The following is a 15,107-nucleotide window of genomic DNA, read 5'->3' as shown; positions in this document are numbered from 1 at the left end:
TTCTTTATTTTGCGTCTCAAATATTCAGAAAAGTTTGTGTCAGGCTGAAGAAACAAAGAAAGAGAGGATGACTGATGGTTTAATCAACAATAATGACATCAGGAAGGAGATGTTGAGCATTTTAAGATTGATCAAGCATCAAGCACAAACCTGATATGTTGGAAATCAAGTTATATTTTGTGATGTATTTGTGAAATGTTCAGATTAAAGTCTGAAAATGAAATACGAAGAGGAGGATCATTTTTCTTTTTGTGTTTGAAGATGAGACAGAAAATATAAAGAGGGAAAACAAGACAGAACTTTCTGAGGGAGGGGGTGAAGATGGCTTGGCGTTAGATAAAATAATTAAAAATATTAAGAATAATAAATAAATAAATAATAACTGAAAAGTAATAATTATAACTACAAAATAATAATAACGGTAATATCTTGATTATACTAAACTATAATAATAATAATTAAAGTGATGATTATTAATTTAAAAGATTTAAAGATCAAATAAAACAAATCAAGATAAAATAAAAGATAAAAAACTTAAAATAGAATAAATAAAAAAATATGAAGATAATTAAGTCTTATTTAATCTTACTGCTGAAACATGCACACTACACTTCTCTATGGAGACTTTTTTCATTTTTATAACCAATCTGGCAATTATTTATTTTTTTAGCATACCTGATGTAAAAATAATCAAAAAGTAAAATATTTGAGTCAGATTTAAAAAAAATGTAAGAAGTTAAACTGTAACTTTGGATGCGAAAATTATTAAAACTGCAAATTTTCATCAAATTTTGAAAAAATGAAAGAAATTGAAATTTTAAATCTGACTTTAAAATAATGAAAAAGTAAAAATTGTGCTTCTGACACAAAAATCACTAAAAAATTGTTTTAAAAAATTAGGTTTGACGCAAAAAAAAATAATGATAAATTTAAAGATTTTGTATCTGATTCAAAAATACTGAAAAAGTGAAATTTTTCATTGAACGTAAAAGTGATGAAAAATGAGAAATTCAGAGAATCCCACAAACCCCTAACCCTTTTTCATCTGACATAAAAACAGAAAACAAAGTGAAGAAGATAGATCCTTTTAATAATTTATCAATACATCATTTAATCATTCCATCGTTACACAAACAAGCATCACATGACGTGTTACTGCAGATCATTTAGGAGGTCACAACAAGAAAATAACAGTCTGTGCAAATAGTGCATTTTCATACAGAGACACAGAAACAAGAGCGGGACAGGTCGGTGTTTTTCTACCTCTGCAGCCCAGGATGGAGGAAATCAAGGCCACATACGACTGTTTCAAGGCCAGCTTACACCGGGTTGAATGCATGTGTGACTCATTTCAGTGCTGCTAACAGAAACTAGCTTTAAAACTGTTAAAACAACAACTATTCTGAAGTGTTGGGTTAAAAGTGTTATTTTAAATGCACAGCTAACACACCACGGAGTCTGTTTGTCTTCCACTTAATGTGGTTTATTCTTGAGCTAGCTGCAAATGTTCCTGATACTAAGATTAAAAAGATGGACTGAGCTGGAGGTAGACACACAGGGAGGTAGAGAAGAAGATTTAAAATAAGAGCACATAAAAGGTCCCATCATCCAAAAATATTAAACAGCAGAGAAGTTTCAGCGTAAAGACAGGCACAGAGTTAGCATCAATAACGTGTCCATGGCTTTAAAGGCGACCTCGCAGGACTCATGCTTTCATCTGTAAATGTTTCATGGCAAAGAGCTGCTGTCATGCTGCACAGATCACTTCAAGGTCAAACATATTGCACAAAACATCATCATGCACGTCGTTTCACGGACCAAAGAGGAAGACGCGGAGGAGGAGGCGATGCTGCGTTTCAGGGACGTCGGAAAATCTGAAATTCAGGTTAAATAAATCTTTGAGCTTTGATTTAATTTAAAGAAAGAAACGCAACAAAGACACTTTGAAAATATTAAATCTGATGACCTCGCATCAGTTTGGACTTTTAATACGTTTATATAACCAAACTGAAGCGTGCTGCGTTAGGAAATATCTGACTTTTCCGGCCACATGGGGGCAGCAGAAACAAACTGTTACCTTTAAGTTGCAAAGAGTAGCTTAGGTCAAACGCTGCAGATGTAATATTTACCAAAATATTTGCCAAATGCAAAACAACTCTGAGTAATGTAGAGATAAATACAAAGATACAAAATGTGTCGGCCTCTTTTGGCCTCTTTGAGCCCTTAGTTTCTGTTTCTGATTAGCATCAGTCTTGTTCGAGCGACAGAAGCTTTAAAAACCTACTGTTAGCTACACGGCTAGCAGCAAACAAAGGACAGACAAATCCAGCAGAGCCTGATTCTCATCTCTGTGGTTGGTGGAGACCAAAAACAGAGCTTAAAGAGAGTGACTGCTTGACTTCAGCTGGACTCACGCAGGACTACAAACCAGACTTACACGGGACTTCCACCAGATCCGTGTCCGGTCCGTCTCTGATCCACTGTGGTCCGACGGAGAAGGACCGTCGGACAGCTGGAGTCATGTGACCGAGGTTTTCAAGGATTCTCCTCCTCCTCTCCTCATCCATGTTGTCATTCTGGTCCTCTGAAAACCTCTGACCTGTTGACTCCAGGCCTGGCTCCGCTCTAAATGACATTTTGTTGTCATAGTTAAGTTAAAATCGATCTAACGATTACACAACGGAGCGGATCCAGTGGAAGTTAACAGATTGATTAGAATAGAAATCTATCAGATCCGGTGCCGTGACGGACCGGAGACGGATCTGGTGGAAGCTGGCCTTCAGGGCCTGTGTCCACTAACGCTGCACCTACTTCCTGCAACGCTTCACCTCATTAGCATCAGCGCTCTCAGTTGAAAGCAGTTCAACATTTGGAACACTGCCACTCTCATCAATGTCACTTCATCATCACCGGCCAATCAGAATCAAGAAGGGGCGGGACTTATGAAGTCAACTATGTCAAGGGCAATAGCAGTAAGCAGGAGAAACTGACCTCACTCGTTTTTTTTCAAGATACAGTTTCAGCACAATTTGTATCACTTTCTTTTTAACATCTTCTTTGTAAAATGTTGCTGAATGACACAAATATGAACTTTTATAACCTTGAGAGGCGCTCTCCTAGCACAAAGAAGCCGCTAATGGACACAGGCCCTCGTTCGATAAACCACAATAAGGTGATGAAGTGTCAGGATTTCAGTTTAGCTCCAACATTAATTCAGTTAAACTTGAAATGTGCAACAGGCTGGGAAGCTTCATGATATCGTACAGCTTCCTGTGAGCTTCCCCGCCTCCAGACGTTAAAATCTGGAGAGAGATCATCACCAGCTTGGTTTCTGATGTTTGAACGTTAGCTGCTGGTATCCGATACGGTCTTAATCGACCTGACGTCCTTTACCTTTTCACTTCTTCAGGCGCTAACCGATCACAGAAACATCACACTTTTTGTACGTTTTGTTGTTGCTCAAGAATTCAAATTTTCCAGCCTTGTAAGAAACGCAGCATCTTTAAAATCCATCATGCATGAGCCTCTGGGTAATGTAGTTCAAAAGACGTCGGCAGCGTTTTACCCGACTGTTTTAATTCCCTGGCAGTCTGAAAGGAAGAGATACTTGGACACACTTTGGAGAATGAAGTCTCAAATACTTTCTGACTTTCCCTTCCCAACGTCTCAGAGAACTACAGCAGAACAAAGCACCACCGAGGGAACTACAAAGACCAGATCAGAGTTTAGAAACAGGTCACTTCAGGTGCGGTGTGAGGAATGTAAATGAATGCATGTGGTCGTCTTTGGCACTTGTGATTTCATGTTGGACATAAATATTAAAATCAGGAGTTCAGATAGATATACGAGACAAACGTTTAAAAAAAAAATGGCCGACAGCTCCGTCCAGCTCTTCATCCTCTTCCTCCTCTAGTGTCCTTCAAACCGTCCTCTCGAACACGGAAGAGTCAGAGCTGCGTTCGCCAGCCCCGGACGTTGCATAGTGTTGTGAAGAGAACGAAGGAGCGAGACGGTTTCTTTTTAGTCTTCTTGTAAACATGAGGCCCGGTTTGATCAGGCACTGCATCTGCTGGTCCACCTGTGTGTGTGTGTGTGTGTGTGTGTGTGTGTGTGTGTGTGTGTGTGTGTGTGTGTGTTTAAAACTATAATGTGAATGCATCAGTTATGACTTCATCTCTCCATGTTTCGTCGGTTTGGAGCATGTGTGTTGTTATTCATGTGCGTTCAGTGGCACTGCTGGTACAGACGCTTCTTCATGAACACACCTGACGCCATTTTGGAAGTCGTTTCAGCCGCTGGTGCTGCTGAATAAGGCGATGAACTGTGCAGTGAACTCTCAGAACTGTGTGTGTTTGATCCCTGAAAGACTTGGTGGAGGAGAATTTTGTTTTTTAAATGCACAAACATCAAAGTTACAGTTTTTATATATGGCTCGTTTTGTTCCAGCTAACAGTCGAGGAGGAGTTGGAGCTCCTGCAGGACGATGCCTGAGAGGCCGCATTCAGGGTCAAACACACCCTTGTGCAGACGTGTGACTGTGACCCACGGAGAGGTCGTATCAGATTCTGCTTTACTTTCACTTTGTTCATTTAGAGCCAGATTTCCTTCAAACAGCGGCGGGCGGACGGACTTCCAAAACGGCTCCAGGGTGGATCTGATGGACGGTGAGTGAACACATGAATGCACAGGCGAGTCCGTGTCTCTCAGGTCCAGACCTCCATGGGCACCATGGCCTCCTTGGAGCCGATGGGAGGAAGCAGATTCTGATCGCACAGGAACTGGAGTGGAAACTGGACCAGGAAGCCACGGATCTTCTTCAGCTCCTCCTGAGCCCGGCTTGGGTCCTCTTTGTCCAGACCCGACTTGGCGAGGAAGCCCTCCAGCTCAAAGATGTTATGGACATCGCTGGACGGCAGACAACGGAACACCTGAAGGAAAGAGAGGGAGAGAGAGAGAGAGAGGGAGGGAGGGAGGGAGGGAGGGAGGAGGGGTTAGGAGCTGGTTCTCAACTCACAGCTCTTTAAACACAGAGTTCCTCTCTCTGAGGACCGGGTCGGACTGAAACAGCTCGGTTGATCATCTACCAGTCAGGGTCCGGGAGGCAGACACCCTCTCTACTTTTAAGAGTAGGCTTCAAACTTTCCTTTTTGATAAAGCTTATAGTTAGAGCTGGATCAGGCTTGGACCAGGCTTAGTTATGCTGCTATAGGCTTAGACTGACACACTGGGATCCTGTCTTTCCCTCTCTCTCTCTGCCTGTCTCTCACTTTAACTCTTCCTGTCCCATTAAAGTTACTAACCATAGACCTTTCTGGAGTCCCTGAGCTCCCTTGTCTTGTAGGTTCCTCTGGATCTCTGCTGTAGATTCTTCTTCTTTCTTTCATTCATTCATTCTTTCCTTCCTTCCTTCCTTCTTTCTTTCCTTCCTTCCTTCTTTCCTTCTTTCATTCTTTCCTTCTTTCCTCCCTTCCTTCCTTCCTGCCTTCCTTCCTTTCATTCTTTCTTTCTCTCTTTGTTCTTTCCATGTTTCTTCATCCTTTATGTCTCCTATTCTTATCACATCCTTTCCTTCTATCCTTTCCTTCACCATTTATTCTCCCTTTTTCTTTCTTCTGGTCTCCCTATTTTTTCTCTTTTCTTAGACCTTCCTGGAGTCCCTGAGCTCCCTTGTCTCGTAGGTTCCTCTGGATCTCTGCTGCTGTGGACGTGCCAGACTCCAGCTGCTACAACTACTACTATCCGTCTCCCCACTATCATCTCTCTCTCTCTTCACCTCCCTCTATCCCTCTCTCCAACACGGTCTCAGCAGATGTGTGTCTAACATGAGTCTGGTCCTGCTGGAGGTTTCTGCCTGTTAAAGGAAGTTTGTCCTTGCCACTGTAACTTGCTAAATGCTGCAAAGTGCTCTGCTCATGGTGGATTAAGATGAGATCAGACTGAGTCCTGTCTGGAAGATGGGACTGGATCTGATCCGGTCTTGATGTTGGGTCTTTGTTAATAATAGAACATGGAGTTCATGCATCAACACTTTTCATTGTTGCAGATATTTAAATATTTCAGAGCCAAAGAATAAAATGATTTCATGCTGCAGGATTGAACATGAAAATAATCAGCTTCATATTCTGGGAAAGAAGAATGAGTCAGACTCTTTATGCTCCTCAGCTGACTCATGGAGGTCTCTCGTTTTTTAAACTCCTGTCTTTATTGTTTCTATTCATGCTGCCAGGTGTCACGGCCAACTCTCCATTTTAATCTCCCTGAAGAGAAGAACTCTTTTAATCGTGTCAGAGCTGAAAACCTTCAGATGAACGTTTAACAGGAGATGTATCCTCAGACTGACCTTCTGGTAGATGGTGGCGTTGCGAGCGCAGGTAGCCATCCACACCTCCTTGTAGAAGCGATCACTGATGGGATCTGATACGTCGATGGAGGGATCGGTGTGACCGCCGAGAATCGTCCTGAGAGAGAGACGTGAAGAGGAGAAGGAGTTTACTTCAACTACACAAAACAGATTTTTCTACTCCACATGGGATCATTATCATGAACAACGATCCTGTCTCTATGTTGTGATTTAACACTTCAGATAATCTCTTTAGACCCTTCCATGCTGAGAGCCGGAGTCCAAACACTCAAGGTGTGTCAAATCTCACAAACAGATAAGTCGTGTGTTTACTTGAAGCACTCCAGGCGGAGCTGCAGAGCGTATTTCCCGGCCTGGTACTCCTGACCGTCCATCACCGCCGTCACCGTCTCAGAGTCCTCCACGATCACCGCCACCTCGCTGTCTCTCTTTCCCAGCATGCTCCTGTCGTTGATGTTTGCAGAGCCTGCAGTGACACGAGGAGAGGACGAGTTAGTGTGTGCACCAAGTTCATTCAGTTAAACCTGAAACGTGCAACAGGTTGGGAAGCTTCATGATATCGCACGGCTTTGTTCAAGGTTTGCAAAACACACAAGCTTCACCGCCACAAGAAGACGAAATCTGGAGGGAGATCAGGACCTGCTTTGGTTTCTGACGTTTCAATTCTTCCCAGCATCACTTCCAGAATGTTCAGTTTGAATGTTAGCTGTTATGACATAGCTGCTGATCTTAAACGTGCTTTTCTTTCACCTGAAATACGACCTGACGTCCTTTACATTATCACGTTCTCAGGCGCTAACCTATCACAGAAAGATCGCACTGTTTGTACATTTCGTTGCTGCTTAAGATTTCAAATTTTCAGGCTTTGTTAAAACTAAAAACTCATCATGCATCAAATTTAACTGGCTGCAGTCCCACTTTTTCAAATTCCTGCAAGCCTGCAGCTCCATCAAACTAATGTGTCATCACTTCCTTATTTACCTGAGAATCACTTATAGAGTCTTTATTCTCCCATAAATATCAACCACTCACAATCTTTTCTCTAACTTAAACAACCCCTCATTAGAGATTATTCGCTCTGCCTGGAAGGAGGACTTGGGGGTGGCTTTGTTGGAGGAGAGATGGTGTAAAGCCCAGGAAGCAGTGCACACAACCTGGATCTGTGCCAGACAAAGCCTGATTCAGTTTAGGGTGCTGCATCGCATGCATGTCTCAAAGGTCAAGCTCTCTAAGATGTTTCCAGGTGTAGACTCAACTTGTGATAGATGCAAGCTCTCACCTGCCTCCTTAGCACATTCATTCTGGGATTGTCCAAATCTGCCTGCTTATTGGAGCTCCATCTTCCAAACACTGTCTGATGTTTGTAATCAGGTAGTCCAACCTGATCCTCTGATCGCTATCTTAGGGATAGTTGGAGATAAAAATAAGAACCTGACAGGAACTCATCTCAGAGTAACAGAATGTGTAACTTTGTCAGCTCAGAGGCTGATCCTGCTCCAGTGGGAATCCTCTCACTCCCTGAGCTGGACTCTGAGGGATGTGATTCACAATCCAGAACTCCTCTGATAAGTTTGAGAGAACATGGAAACCTTTTGTAGACTACATTAGAGACAAGCTTGATACCCCACTAAGCTGAAAGTAAATCTAGAGTAAGTCACACCCATTCTAAAACTCTTAATCTGCTGCCACTGTTAGAGCCCATCTCCTAAAGTGAAGGTTTGATTGACTGACTTCATTATTGTTGGGTTATCTTTCTGTTTATTTTTTCAGAACTGCCATGTTGTTGTAACTTGTAAGTATTGTTTGAATGTCCTGAATGTTTTCTAATAAGAAAATGATCAATAAAATATATTTTTAAAAACTCATCATGCATGATCCTCTGGGTAATGTAGTTCAAAAGAGAAACAGCATGCTCCTGTGTTTGATGTTTGCAGAGGACAAGTTACAGTGAGCACAGTCTGCCAGAAGATGGCGCTGTGACGCCTGATTTTAAATCCACTGCTGCATGAAAGCAGATCACTTTAAGTTTAAATGCATGACCGTTCTTCTATTTGAAGGTTTGTGAAACATTTCTCCACATGTTCCTACTTCAAAATAAAATCTTCTCATGCCGGATTTTCATTTGCAGAAAGTTAAAACAAACAGAAGGATGGAGTATTTTCAGAGATCATTCTTCTTCAGACTAACTCTGCTCTCATGCATCCATCAGCCCTGGTGTTCTTTAAGGTGAACTCTCCGTCTGTTCATGGAGTCTCGTTGCTCTGCAGAGAGTGATACAGCAACAACACCACACACTAACGCCTAACAGGGTCTCTGTCTGCAGCTCTGGTGTCCGCCTCCTCTATTATACATGCTGCGTTTAATGTCGCGGGAATATTTCATTACACCTGTCATCTTTTAATCTCATAATGGAGTCATTCAAGCTGCCGTGTCGACACCAAGCTGTACCTATGATGACGGTGTTGTCGTCCGCGATGAGCATCTTGCTGTGGACGTAGATGAGCTCGCTGACCAGCTTCCCCTCCAGCTCGGCGTGAGTCCTCAGGCCGGCGATGGAGATGTAGTTAATCCACTGGTCTCCCACTGGAAGAGGAGCAGAGACGGATGTTAGAGGAAGTTTAGCAGCATTACTGTCATCTGATTATTAAATCTGAACTCATTTAACCTCCACATTAAAAACAGACATGACTCTGTAGTGGAAGTCACTGCATTAAACACAGACATGACTCTGTAGTGGAAGTCACTGCATTAAAAACAGACATGACTCTGTAGTGGAAGTCACTGCATTAAAAACAGACATGACTCTGTAGTGGAAGTCACTGCATTAAAAACAGACATGACTCTGTAGTGGAAGTCACTGCATTAAACACAGACATGACTCTGTAGTGGAAGTCACTGCATTATAAACAGACATGACTCTGTAGTGGAAGTCACTGCATTAAATACAGACATGACTCTGTAGTGGAAGTCACTGCATTAAAAACAGACATGACTCTGTAGTGGAAGTCACTGCATTATAAACAGACATGACTCTGTAGTGGAAGTCACTGCATTAAATACAGACAAGACTCTGTAGTGGAAGTCACTGCATTAAAAACAGACATGACTCTGTAGTGGAAGTCACTGCATTAAAAACAGACATGACTCTGTAGTGGAAGTCACTGCATTATAAACAGACATGACTCTGTAGTGGAAGTCACTGCATTATAAACAGACATGACTCTGTAGTGGAAGTCACTGCATTATAAACAGACATGACTCTGTAGTGGAAGTCACTGCATTATAAACAGACATGACTCTGTAGTGGAAGTCACTGCATTATAAACAGACATGACTCTGTAGTGGAAGTCACTGCATTAAATACAGACATGACTCTGTAGTGGAAGTCACTGCATTGAAAACAGACATGACTCTGTAGTGGAAGTCACTGCATTAAAAACAGACATGACTCTGCAGTGGAAGTCACTGCATTAAAAACAGACATGACTCTGCAGTGGAAGTCACTGCATTAAAAACAGACATGACTCCGTAGTGGAAGTCACTGCATTAGAAACAGACATGACTCTGTAGTCGAAGTCTCTGCATTAAAAACAGACATTACTCTGTAGTGGAAGTCACTGCATTTAAAACAGACATGACTCTGTAGTGGAAGTCACTGCATTAAAAACAGACATGTCTCTGTAGTGGAAGTCACTGCATTTAAAACAGACATGACTCAGTAGTGGATGTCACTGCATTAAAAACAGACATTACTCTGTATTGGAAGTCACTGCATTTAAAACAGACATGACTCTGTAGTGGAAGTCACTGCATTACAAACAGACATGACTCTGTAGTGGAAGTCACTGCATTAAAAACAGACATGACTCTGTAGTGGAAGTCACTGCATTGAAAACAGACATGATTCTGTAGTGGAAGTCACTGCATTGAAAACAGCATTATTGTCATCTTTTTAATAAATCTGAACTCCTTTAACCTCTGAAATAAAAACAGAATTCGACAAAGACACAAAACCACTTCCTCATGTCAGATTGAGTCCTGGGCCGGCCTGCAGAGTGATTACAGACCACAGTGGACTAAAAATACATCAAACCAGAATCCAGATGCATGCTGTTTTACTTCTCCTGTGTGTGCGCCCTGTAACATGCATGTGGTTTTGTATGTTTGGCATCCAATCTAGGGTTGGGTTGAGTTCTGCTGAGCTTTAATAACAGACTGGATTCAGTGTATGTGGACGAGATGGGGTAGGATTGCAATCTTGTTAATAGAGAGAGACCTGCTCCTCCAAACGTCCATGTGGGACTCCGACTACCAATGCTTACTTTTCTAAATGTTGTGACATAAGGTGAGGAGTGGAGTGCAAGGTACTGCTATTTATAAAACCGCTGAAACCTTCTCTTTTGGCCCCGCCCACAGACGCCCACAGTGTAAACTTGAGGTCTAATCTGTCGTCGACTCTGACTTACTCTCTCTCTTCAGCTGTGAGATGATGGAGTGGTCTCCTCTGTTCATCGTCCTGCAGGTAAACAGACACACACAGGTGGGTGAGCGGCAAGTCCACATTCCTCAGAGTACAAGTCTTTATGTGTTGCTGTGTTTGCTTAAGAATGCAGGCTACACAAAGAATGTCAGCGCCAATATGAATGGCATGCACTGCACACACACCTGTAGTTGAAGTGCATGACAGCCTGAATGGCGCTGCCTCCTCCAGTGTTGATGTCTCCTTCAAAGCCGGGCAGCAGAGGCGTCACCACGTAGACCCGGTACCGTTTACCCTCCCTGAAATAAATCAGATCACACAGAGAGGAAGAGGAACTCAGATTATTGATGTTTTTATATTTCAGGCAGCACTGCATTAAACACAGACATGACACTGTAGTGGAAGTCACTGCATTAAACACAGACATGACTCTGTAGTGGAAGTCACTGCATTAAAAACAGACATGACTCTGTAGTGGAAGTCACTGCATTAAACACAGACATGACTCTGTAGTGGAAGTCACTGCATTAAACACAGACATGACTCTGTAGTGGAAGTCACTGCATTAAACACAGACATGACTCTGTAGTGGAAGTCACTGCATTAAACACAGACATGACTCTGTAGTGGAAGTCACTGCATTGAAAACAGACATGACTCTGTAGTGGAAGTCACTGCATTAAACACAGACATGACTCTGTAGTGGAAGTCACTGCATTAAACACAGACATGACTCTGTAGTGGAAGTCACTGCATTAAAAACAGACATGACTCTGTAGTGGAAGTCACTGCATTAAAAACAGACATGACTCTGTAGTGGAAGTCACTGCATTAAAAACAGACATGACTCTGTAGTGGAAGTCACTGCATTAAGTACGGACATGACTCTGTAGTGGAAGTCACTGCATTAAAAACAGACATGACTCTGTAGTGGAAGTCACTGCATTAAAAACAGACATGACTCTGTAGTGGAAGTCACTGCATTAAAAACAGACATGACTCTGTAGTGGAAGTCACTGCATTACTAACAGACGTGACTCTATAGTGGAAGTCACTGCATTAAAAACAGATGTGACATGACACAGAGTCACAAACAGCTGGATGCTGCTGTTCGTCACAGTTTAGCAGCACCTTATCTTACACCAGCTCACTCCTTCATTGTTAAAACATGAACGACTTTGCATTTATTAAACCACCCTGGGCTGTTCATAGACCGAGTTAAGAAACCAGGTCAGGTTTGTTTGTAGAAGCTGGTGTGTGTTCATGTGTTTCCCGCTGATAAGCTCTTAAATCCATGACAACAAAACATCACACAACACACACACACACACACACACACACACACACACACACACACACACACACACACCATGAAGAGGGAAATATTCCAATAAATCCTCACACAAGCCGAGTCAATCGGAGCGATGATGTGAAATCAGCCTGTTAGTCATGTGGAAGGTTCACAGAGCGCCAGGATGACAGCCAACAATATACACTGTGAGAGAGTGTGTGTTTTCCAGTGTGTGTGTGTGTGTGTGTGTGTGTGTGTGTGTGTGTGTGTGTGTGCAGAGACTGGGAAATCATTTCCAGATAAGGTTAAATACACAGAGACAATGTGAACGTGTTCTTATTACATACGACTGTTTATACAACGCAAAGGAATGTGTACATTTGTTATGACATGGGTGTGTGTGTGTGTGTGTGTGTGTGTGTGTGTGTGTGTGTGTGTGTGTGTGTGTGTGTGTGTATGTTACCTGTATGCCTTCTTGATGCGCTCAGCGATGGCGTCTCCTATCTTGTTGAAAACGTGTCGGTTGTCGGCACAGCTGATGAAGAACTGATTCTGAAATTCAATCAAACAAAGAATAAATAAATGAACAACTTGAATCTGTTCTGGTCTCACGGGGTCAGAACTTCACAGCGCCATGGGACTGAAAACTTTGAAATTCACACATAATATAAAACCACAGAAGAGAACTGAGGTCCCTGCAGAAGGTCAGTAGAATGAAATGTATCTGCATTTATGTAACTTTGTAAAAGACAGTTGTCTTATCATTTCGTATTGTGTCATATCATGTCGTAATGGTGTCAAGTTGTGTCATTTCGTATAGTATCTTGTCATATAGCATCATATAGTCTAGTTAGCCTCAGAGCTGTGTTTGAGCTGTGCTGGTAAACAGTTTTAAATCCATTCATCCAAAGAAAGGGAGAGTTCTCCTCTGCTGTGGGGTTACAATAAGCACCTCTATGTAGACGAAGTGTTGGCTGTTCTGGATGGTGTGGACGTAGGCGTTGTGGATGGACTCCTCGTGGTACTTGATGCCGGCGGACCAGTCACAGGCTGAGCGAAGGATCTGAGAGAGGAGAGGGAGAAGTGTGAATATACAAATCATCTGACTTGCTGTTTGCCAGGAGGGGAGGTTGATTTAGTGAGACCAGGAGAGAAATGTTTGTTTTGACCTTTGAGACTGCCTCCACAGTGTAAGACGTACAGGACGTGTTTCTACTGGAGACCAGCAACAGAACAAAACAAACACCTGAGACTATCCTGAATTTATCCAACATCAAACCCCTCAAACAATATGCTCTAGAGCTGAAACCCAGCAGAACCAGTCACATGATAGTTCAGGGAATAGAACAGGACACGTTGATTCAGATAAAGTGGTCATAGACATTGAAACAGAAACTTTCAGACATGCAGTTTAACCCCCGGTGAGCTGGACTACATGAGGCTCCTACAACACCAACCTGTACTTTGGCGGTTGTGCACCCGGGGACTTGGTATCTCGACTCTCCGGCGGTGGTGTGAGACTTGGGCAGCAGACACGGGTACGACATGGAGCGGTACTTTGGCTTCATCAGCTGGAGGAGAAACAAGACGACACAGTCAGACAGAGCTCACGGCAAGAGAGGGAGGTGATAGAGACATTTGAGTAAACATGAAGTCCATGTGGAAGTGCGAAAAACTGCAGTTCATTGAGTGTCCTCTAGAGGCTGGCTGCAGAAACACAGGAAACCACATACACACCCATTCAAAGAAGACGATCTTTACAGCAGAAATAAACATGTTTACAGCCTGGTTCAAAAACATAGTTTAGGTCTGGATAGCTCATTTCTCTATCAGCACACACTGTACGGGGGTCAATTTATTATAACTTGTTATTTTCAAAGATATTGAACTTACGAGTTTTGCCCAAATAAGGGCGTAGCTGACTTGATTGACAGGCGGGCACCCTGTAGCTAAAGGCTCACCTCAGATACCCCTTTTCTGTTTTTCTTTTTTTAGAAAATTCTGTTTATTCATTTTTCTTCATTCTTATTCGGACAAACATTTTACAAAACACCATAGAGTACAAAAACAAAAACTAAGAACAAAACCACGCCATGACAAGGAGAGTTACACCCACAATCTTCAATGTAACATACACACACATATCTTCCCCTTACACCTTACTCACACATCTACAGGTGGATGACATTTGAATACAGATGAAGTATCAATAAGTTAAATATTGTATTGACCGGACTCTAGATAGGCCATCCAGGGGTCCCAGGTCTTGTGAAACAGCTGTGGGCTACCTCTGATGGAATAGGTTAAGGAGCACAGGAATTGACCTCATTAATCTATTGAATAATGTTTGGAGGGTCTACATGATTCCACTTAGATGTAATACATTTCTTGGCAGGCTCACAAAACCCTTTAAGCTTTGGGAGGGGAGCTTCAAGTCGGTCAAGTCCCCTAGCATTACTATCACAGGTGACAAGGAAATATTCTGCAATAATACTTTCTCAAGAATATGCTCAATTCCCAGCCTACCCCTTTTCGACCGAGGCAGTTTCAGGGCCGGTTCGGAGCCGGCGCTCAATTAAGAACCAGTTTTTTGTGTTTCGACTGCGAGTGAACCGGCTCCCGGCTGGGAAAACCGGTTCCAGAGCGGCTACAACTCTTTGTTGATCTAGAACTGCGAACCGCTTACATCAGGGGCGAGGGGCGGGGTTGCCGTGATCAAAAACACAAACCAAACGTGTTTCCTCCATCGTCCTGCAGCCAATAAATAAAAGAGACTAATGGATTCCAAGACAAAGCAGCGGTCGACCGAGGAAACAAGCTGTTGTCCGTCATCGGAAAGTTTAAGCTAGCGCTGCTGGGAAAAGTGGGTCACGAAAATCTGACGGGCTCGAGCAGGTTGAAAAACAAACGGGTGCCGTGTTGGTTCACAAGTTCAACCAGCTCCGAATCAGCGCGAGGACCAGCCCGGAAATACA

General features: G+C 42.7%; 1 protein-coding gene across 3 annotated transcripts in view; it reads right to left on the bottom strand.

Moving 5' to 3' along the window:
• Nucleotides 1-1,069: 1,069 nt before the first annotated feature.
• pld1b (phospholipase D1b) overlaps nt 1,070-15,107 on the bottom strand; it is a 46,796-nt gene continuing 32,758 nt past the window's right edge. For 2 of the 3 annotated variants that reach the window (XM_034706831.1, XM_034706830.1), the window contains exons 18-26: nt 13,590-13,703; nt 13,085-13,195; nt 12,596-12,684; nt 11,027-11,140; nt 10,828-10,877; nt 8,810-8,944; nt 6,674-6,827; nt 6,341-6,458; nt 1,092-4,928 (exon numbers count right to left, since the gene is read on the bottom strand). In XM_034706831.1, coding sequence (XP_034562722.1) covers nt 4,704-4,928; nt 6,341-6,458; nt 6,674-6,827; nt 8,810-8,944; nt 10,828-10,877; nt 11,027-11,140; nt 12,596-12,684; nt 13,085-13,195; nt 13,590-13,703 — 1,110 coding nt within the window. In that variant the 3' untranslated portion in view covers nt 1,092-4,703. Of the gene's footprint in view, nt 4,929-6,340; nt 6,459-6,673; nt 6,828-8,809; nt 8,945-10,827; nt 10,878-11,026; nt 11,141-12,595; nt 12,685-13,084; nt 13,196-13,589; nt 13,704-15,107 lie in introns of all 3 variants that reach the window. The other variant, XM_034706829.1, reaches the window with a different exon arrangement.

The sequence above is a fragment of the Notolabrus celidotus genome, chromosome 17 (assembly GCF_009762535.1).
Source record: "Notolabrus celidotus isolate fNotCel1 chromosome 17, fNotCel1.pri, whole genome shotgun sequence".
NCBI lineage: Eukaryota > Metazoa > Chordata > Actinopteri > Labriformes > Labridae > Notolabrus > Notolabrus celidotus.
This window is presented reverse-complemented; position numbering and strand designations above follow the sequence as displayed.